The 8,409-nt window shown below is 36.7% G+C and overlaps 1 protein-coding gene across 1 annotated transcript; it reads right to left on the minus strand.

The window, feature by feature from the left end:
• Positions 1–101: 101 nt before the first annotated feature.
• On the minus strand, positions 102–7,595 carry LOC145934699 (uncharacterized). The gene is made up of 12 exons (XM_083035357.1): positions 5,362–7,595; positions 5,202–5,293; positions 4,918–5,139; positions 4,710–4,852; positions 4,197–4,360; positions 4,041–4,126; positions 3,756–3,901; positions 3,392–3,601; positions 3,107–3,308; positions 1,164–3,008; positions 651–1,024; positions 102–482 (listed from the first exon to the last, which is right to left on the minus strand). The coding sequence occupies exons 1-12, from the start codon at positions 7,404–7,406 to the stop codon at positions 243–245; spliced, it is 5,769 nt and encodes a 1,922-aa protein (XP_082891483.1). The 5' UTR covers positions 7,407–7,595; the 3' UTR covers positions 102–242.
• Positions 7,596–8,409: the final 814 nt, after the last annotated feature.

Genomic DNA, 8,409 nt, shown 5'->3' on the forward strand with positions numbered 1-8,409 from the left:
TCAAATTCACAAAGTCGATCGTGCGATGGTAATGCATTTATTTCAGGTAAAAGAATAAGAAAAACGTGTCGAACATTCTACAAACTTAAACTAACCAACTACAACAAATCGTGTAAAGAAACTTGCTTTCCTAAATATAGAATTTCTGTCAGCTTTACAGTTTATCTGATTAACGTACATGAGAAGCATGCATTAATTGCAATTATCGATTTAAGAGTAATATAATAAAAGATTAATTCATTCTAGTTTTCTTGCGCAACTTGCATTTCTATACTCTTTTTCACATTCATCGTGGTGGTTTCGCGTTTCTCCTTTGGTGATAAACATTTTTCTTTGCATTCTGTATTGCCTAATGTACGCGATGTTGAAAACATTTCGACCTTTGTTCCTTCTGTCAAGTTAATTGCACTTTCTTGATTAATATGATTTTCAGAATCATCAGATGTCGTAGTCGTCTCCTCGACCAGTCTAGAGACAACCTGCTAAGGTAATATTACAAAATAATATTATAATAATATTAATAAGATTTAATGAGGTGAAAAAAAAATTATATTTATGTAATTAAAAAGTTTTAAAAGAGAGAGAGAGTGTAAAAAATTATATAATTTTTATAGAGATATATTAATATGCAATTATTTTTTATTACATACATCTTTTTGACGATAATCGAACACATTTTGAGAAGTGTGCGATTTTTCATTAATTTCTTCTTCCATAATTTGTTCAGAATTCGTAGAAATTGCAGGATTTTCAGAAATCACTTCTATCAGTGGTTTAATTGATTTCTTTATCGGATATTCTGTACTAATATTTTGTACTAATTTATCGTCAGACAACTTTTCCTTTGATTCTTCTTTTGTATCCATCGTGAAATCTGATTTAATCAGCAATTCTTTTTCGCTTTCTAATTTGTGCAGATGATCGCAAAATTCTTTGTAAATCGATACGTTGGCATTTATGGCCGATGATTCTGATTCATAAATGCTTTTAGATTGCCGCAAAAGATTGGCAAGTGATTGAATATCTGTAACACATTTTTATATTAATAATTTTTGATACATATTTTTTAAATTATATATATGCATATTTATTTTTTTAATTATTATTTTTTAAATTATATATATATTTTTTATATATTTATATATTTATTTATATACTCTTACCAGAATCATTAGCTGATATTGAATCATTGGCACATTCTGAATTGACTGTTTGTTTTACTTCTTGTCTTTCAGATTGTACGCTTGTAAAGTTATTAGATTTATTGCCATATTTATCGCACCAATTGTTTCGTTCGCCAGAATCACCCGCGGGTTTATTAAGATTCATTTTCGAAACGAAACCGGATGGCAAATATTCTCCGAAACTTCGTCGATCGTATTTATGATATTGCAATTTTCTGTCTACATTTTCTGAATCTTTTATTAGATTCGTTATGCATTTATCGATCAACGGCGATACTTTCTTTGCAAATTTCTTCGTCTCTTGTATCACGTGCTGTCTGCATTTTTCAGAGATTTGACTGCGAGATTTGCGTTCCTCCGACTTTCTTCTAGAATTTATTTCTTCCATGAAAAAGGATTTCTTGTTATTGATTTCGACATCTTCCGCTTCGCGAGTTCTTTTGCCAGTCAGTCTCGAAGGCTGCTGATTTATTTTTCCCAGAGTTAAACAATCTATCGCTCGGACAAGCGATTGCATTTGAGACTTAGATTCCTCGGTATCAGTTGATAATTTCTGCTCGCTGTTTAACATTTCTATTTTAGCAGAAGAATTTTCTATCTTATCAATGATTTTTTTGTTTTCGCAAATTAGGTTATTGGGCTTGTTTGAATTTATTTCCTCGTAACAGTCGTCTAGATCGATATTTTTATTTTTACTAATATCGATAATTTTATCACAGTTATCTTCTGTATTGGGTAATTTTAGAATTTCTAGTAACTCTTGATTGCTTTCCAAAATTTGTGAGTCTTCTGAAAGAGACGTTGCTGTCTTAAAAGAATCATCATCGGATTCGTCAACGTTTTTCTTCATTTCTAAAGATTTCCGTAGAAGACAATTAAATGTGTCTTCCAAATCTTCGATTTTTGGAGAGCTCTCGTTAATTTCTATTTTTTTGCATTCTGAGGACTGTTCAGCGGAATCAACAAGATCTGTCATAATTTTAGGGATACATTTTTGCATCGTATCAGCTGTTGATTTTTCGGAATCCAATTTTTCCTCCAGAATCATCAATTCGTTTGAAACTTTCGATTTGTTTATTTTCTGAATAGTGTTTCGATTTCTTAATTCGGCAAAGAGACTACTGAATATTTCGCATGATTTTTCTCCTTGTTCCTTTGCAGATCGCTCGCATGTGTAATCTTCTGTATCTTTTACAGAGTATGTTTCTGTTGAATTCGGAAGACAGCTCGGGCAAGTCTTCATCGTCATTAAATCGTACACATCCTGAAAATTGTCCGCAGTATTGACTGCCTGTTTTCTATCTTCCAATAAAGAGCAATCGGAATTATTGCTCGTCGCAGCATCTTTAATTTCTTTGTTTTTTCTCGCTTCCTCCTCTCGTTGTCTCATGAACTCCTTGACCTTCAGTTTTCTCTCCTTGGTACTCCACCATCGTAATTTATCTCCCTTGCTCGTGGAAACCTTGGTCTCGGTTTCTTGGATCTCGCTATCATCAGTGGAATTAGTTTTCAGATTCTCGTCCACCACCTTCCTCTCGCCCCAGAATCCTTCCACCTCACCGTTTTTGAACACTATCTTGTTTTCGTCAACAAACTTGTCCATACCATCGCAGAATTCTCTCATCTCTTCACGAATACTGCTAAGTTTAGAACCGAACGAATATTCTTTGTTTTTTCTTTGATAGCTCTTGATATTTTTGTTCGATGCGTCGTCTCTTATATCGGTGGTCGCTCTCGTGAATTTCTCATTTTCTTCTAACGTTTGTTTTAGATCCGATGTGTCGCTCGATACGGAGCAGGTAGATGTTTTCTCGTTTTTGCGATCTATCAAAATTTTAAAATTGCAAAGTTTTCAATATAAAAATAATTTTTTAATTATGATATATTTTAAAATAATTTTTTACATTGTTGAAAGCTCTTACTGTTTATTTCATTATTGATATCATCGACCGTTTTTTGTAAATTTGATATTTCTTCTTTTTTAATATTCTCGAGATCATATATGCTCTTACGAGTGTCCAAAATCTGTTTCCCATCCCATTTTCTTTCCTCGTCACTGACAATATTTTCTTTGGACTCTGATATTTCTTCGATCAGCCTTCGCGGTTGAATTTTTTCTCGAGTCTAATCATAAGAAATAGATGAGCAATTTTTTATCCTTTTTTAAATATTTCTATATTTGTTAGAAAAAGATAAGGATCGCATACCTCGACCTTCCAGGGCAACAGAAGCTCCTCGTTGCTTTTATCGGAGACTTTTCTCTCTTCCTCCGCCATTGGCCTCCTTCCGTCACTTTCCTCGCCTCCTTTTTGCCACTCACGTTCGTTTTCTTCGTCGCTCGCGAGCTCTTCGTCTGACGACGATGAGGAATCGAGGAAGGATCGCCCCTCGGACTTTTTCTTTCTCTCCAGGTCGAGCTTTAGAATGTTCAACGTGGCCGGCATCACACAGGTACAGGGAGGTGTGGGGGTTTCACGGTGGTGAATGATTAAATAGTCGACGGGACCGATGGATGATGATATTATTCGAAGCACGAATTCTGTACCAGACCTTGACGAAACTAGTTCTTACCAGACCGTGGCTCCTCGTTGCGGTGTGCACGCTTGACTTCGCGACAGCTTCTTCGTCCTTTTCCTCCTCCTCCGTCTTCTTCGTATCCACCGCCTCCTTTTCGGACGTCTCGACCGGTTTGTGCAGCTTCCTTTTGTTTATCAGGGCTTTCGAGGGCGAACGCAATAATCAACAGGTAAACAAAGATCGAGATCCAAGGAACAGGTGAAAGGAGTCAAAGGGATCAAGACGCGGCCATTTCGAGTCCGTCTTTGGAAGTAATTGAAAAGAATATCCTTTACTCACCCATGACACTGTTGTTGATCTTCTTCTGCTCCGCCTGGATCCACCGGTTCCTTTCGGCCATCTCCTCGTCGACACCGCCGCGCATCCTGGACCCAGAGATATTTTAAGGATAACGATACCCGTTTCGCTGATACTCGTTTTTGCTGATAGATTTACCAAGCCTCGGCGCAGGCACGATCGCGCGGAAACACCGGCCGATCGTCCAGGTACTGCAGATTCTTACACTTCAGAATCATAGTCTTGCGGTACATCTTTATCTGCTTTAGCACCGGGTTGCCGGTTAACGTTACGACGCGCAGCGACTTCATGTCTCCCAGAATCTAAACAATCCAGCCTATGCTCGCGCTTTCGACGAACGTGATATCTCTAAGGTATCACTCATAAAGATGTTTTATAATACATATGAAAGTGGAATCTTTTTTTTTGCACAGTTAAATTTGAAAAGAATTAAATGAAAACTTAAATTTTGTGAATGCAATTATTACATGATAATATCGTGTTAATTATTTCTTAATTATTGGTCAGGATAAAATTAGAGGGGTGAGTTACATCAAATAGTATAATAAAATTGTTTACGCTATGTACGGAAATTTGTTTGTGTCACCTGCCATTTCGAAAATATATTCCGATTATGCATCTCGCGTGCGACGCGCGTAATTATCGACTTACGTCAACGACGTCGCAGGTGTCGATCCTGTTGTGAGAGATATCCAAGATCGAGAGCGCGTGCAGCAGACGGAGATGCTCGATGTCAGCGGTTTCTCGCAGATAATTGTGCGACAGATTCAGGTTGTTCAGGAACTTGAGACTGCCTGAAAAGTAGAGGCACGTCAAGGTCAAGGTCACCCGGGATAATACTCGCTTCGACTCGAATCACCGAGATTTTCGATCCTCCGTATCGTGTTGTACGAAAGATTCAGAGTGTCGAGCTTCGTCAGATAGTCGAGATTCTCGATCTTGCTGATAAGATTGTGATGCAGGTACAGGCACTTGATTTCACTCTGATTTTCCAAATTGGCGATCTCGCGTATACCGTTGCTCTCCAGCCACAGACACTTGAGACCTGTATATCTCTCGAGATTTTCGATAAAGGAGAATCCTAAGAAAAGGAACGAAAATTTTTTTGTCGTGTGTTAGTACGATTAATTCTATCATACGTACCTTTGTAATGCAAATACAGGACGTCATTTAAATGCGGCGTTTGATACAATTTATGTTCCTTGCAGTGCTTCATAATCAATCCCTCCGTCATTCTAAAATCATTATTATTTGAAATTATATTATTGAAAATATGTGATAAATTACTATTTTGCAGACTCACCTAACTCCATGCTTTTTCTCGTCGAAATCATATACCTTTCCTTTGATGTACGTTCTTTCTGGTTTCTTCAAATCTTCTGAAAAGGAGTCATCAGATTCCGAATCGACTTCGATTGTTGTTGTATCAGTTATCATTCCAGACATTTCATTCAATTTGTCGCTTATATATTCATCATTCCTAGATTGATTTGCAGTTTCTTCATCGTTTTCTTCGTCGTTAGAAATTTGCTTAGATTCTGACTCTAAAGTCGCTTGTTGAATTTTCTCTAAATCCATAGCAAAGATCTTCTGATATTTATCCATTAGTTTCTTGTGCTCCTCCATCTCATTCGCAAGTTCCTTTTCCAATTCCTCGAGTTTTAAATTCTCGACTATTTCGGTCTTCGTTAGAGGAACCTCGACATTTTCATGATCAACCTGAAAATCATCGAGACTGTCGGAATCGTCGGCGAAATTCTCCGGAATTTTGAATTCAGAAAGATCTTTATCAGATGTATAAGAAATATCGTAACGATCAACAATAAACTTGTCAATCTCCTCTAATTTTTTCGATAATGTTTCCAATGACTTTTTCTTTCGATCTTCTATTTTTCTTTTTTCTTCCGCTATCTTCTCCAAAGTTTCTTGAATCTCGATGTGCGATCTAGGACGATCTGAGTCCGTGATTTCAGCTAATTTTTGCAGATTGCTGTCAACATTCGATTCCGAGACGACGACTTTCTCAATTTTCACATTTGCTAAATTCATCCCAGTCTCTTTGTTCAAATTATTTTCTTCCTTATTCATTGTTTTATACTGTTCATTATCTTTTATCTCTCTTGTAAATCTTTCCGATGAATTATCTCTATCGTAATTCTCATTAACGCTTGTCTCTTCCGATATGTCACTATATGGATTGTCAGTTAATATTTTTTCCGCCTCTTTGATAGTTTTTAATATATCCTCTTTTGCTATGGCAGTATCAGAAACATCGCAACAATGCGAGAAAAGTTTGTTTCCCCCAAATTTTTTAATCATGTATTCTTTACACGATTCTTCGAGATCGGGAGTCAAATTTTTGCGTATCGGCGATTGTTCTTGAAAATCTATGGAAATATTGGAACAGCTTTCAATTATCTTCCGCATCATATCATCGTGATCGCTTTCCATTTCTGTAGATAAACTCTCTATCATTCGCTCTTCTATCGAATCGTCTTGTTCGTCATCGTTTATATATAAAAGATTCTTGATTATCTTATCCATTTTTTTTATTTCTGTTCCTTCTATACTGTCTCCTTCAACGTGTCTGCTTAACGTGTGCTTCGTGTTCTTTCCCGTACATTTCAAAAGATCGACAGCATCTTTAACATAACTCTCATTATTATCTATATAATAATTGTTGGATTCTATACTTGAAACAGCTATATTTTCTACATCCAGTTCTTCTTGAAGAGGAGTTTCGATATCGTTTATACATGATGTAACATTACATGAAACGCTTTTCTCATCCCTAATCATTCTCATCCGCGAATCCACATAACTATCAATAACATAATTTATACTATTTAAAGAAATCCCTGAATCGACAAATTTTTCTCCGCTATGTTTCACTCGACATATTTTTTCGCACGCCGAATCAATACCGCCGAGATCTTTTGACGAATCTACGAAACTACCCAAAGAATTTGCGTTATCTAGCAGGAATTCCTCTTTAATTGTCTTCTCACTGTCTTCGGAATCTTCTGCCTGGATTGTCATGTCATTGTATTCGAGATCGTCGCCCGTGAAAACGACGTCGCAATCGCTTGTCATACTAGAATTACAATAAGACGGATTTTCATGATCTAAATCGAACATGTGATCGTAATTTAAGGAAACTGTTGGAGCATCGTCTTCATTGACGTCGTTTGTTGCTTCTATTTTCTCACTTCCGCATAAATTTTCGCATTTCTCTATTTTAGATTGCGCCTTCGCGACGAGATCCGCTGTGATTGAGTCTGAAACCTCGAGCTTTGCCGGACAATTCCTGACGATCTTTGCAAATACGAATTCATTAATTCGCTTCATTTACAGGCGCATAATTTTGCAAGAAATAAAATAGATACATTAAAAATTTTTTTTCCTGATAACAAAAGCGGCACTATAATATATCATAAAAAAGATAAAAAAAGTAAAATGAAAATTATATAAAACACATCTCCCTCTCTCACTTTTTTAAAATATAAAAAGATATTTTTTGCAATGTAATTTACCTTGTTTTCAGATATAGACGAAGATATGGAAGATATAGAAGAAACATTCTTGCAAGTAATAGAAACTTCACTTTTATCCTCCATTAGAGAATTAAACAAGAGACCACATGAGTCACTCAACGCATTATCATCGTGTTCGAACGTGTTCATGATTGAGAACAGTTTTTTTTGCGATCGAATCTTTTTCTCCAGAATCTACGAAAACGTGAAATGTAAATTGCAGACTGTGAATTGACGTAAGTAAAATCACCGAAAACAAGAGCGTGGCGCCATGGGCACCGTCAGTTATCGGTTGTTTAATCAATAGGGTTGACTCTTCGAGCTTCGAGGTACATATATGTACACGTCACAGCTGATCTACTCATAAAGTGTATGTATAAAGATCATTTTTCAATTTATTCAATTTATTCAATTTAGTCAGTCTTCAAATAGAGAGAAAAAATATACGAATGTATATATGTAAGCAAATAAGAGGCATGAAAATTAAGCGCGAAATTTTCTATCGATTCCTGCGATTTGATTTTGCTGCTTTGCAAGGCCAATCTATCATCAGGTCAGTCGTCTTCGCGCTTTTCACGCAGTGAAAACCTTGCGTCGCGTCGCATTCGCATCTTAATGCGCGACTTGGAGAAAACACCAACGAGCAGATTGGCATAGATGATCGATCACCGCGCGGCGGTATGCAAGCACAATGTTAGGCGGTTACGGGGTGTCTCGTCCGCGATATCTATTCGTCAGCGATCTTCTCTCGCTTTGTTTTCGTTGCGTCTGCGGATGCACAATACACACATATGTGCCGCTTGTTTTTCCTCTCTTCG

Source organism: Prenolepis imparis, unplaced genomic scaffold (assembly GCF_030444845.1).
Source record: "Prenolepis imparis isolate NDT839.2.m4 unplaced genomic scaffold, iyPreImpa1.0 SCAF_4, whole genome shotgun sequence".
In the NCBI taxonomy this organism is placed as follows: Eukaryota; Metazoa; Arthropoda; class Insecta; order Hymenoptera; family Formicidae; genus Prenolepis; species Prenolepis imparis.

Coding starts and splice junctions, on each gene's coding strand:
- LOC145934699 (XM_083035357.1), bottom strand. CDS start 7,406: ATGAAGCGAATTAATGAATTCGTATTTGCAAAGATCGTCAGGAATTGT. Junction 3,602..3,755: donor CAACGAGGAGCCACGGTCTG/GTAAGAACTAGT, acceptor AACATTCTAAAG/CTCGACCTGGAGAGAAAGAA. Junction 1,025..1,163: donor AATATCAGCTAATGATTCTG/GTAAGAGTATAT, acceptor AATGTGTTACAG/ATATTCAATCACTTGCCAAT.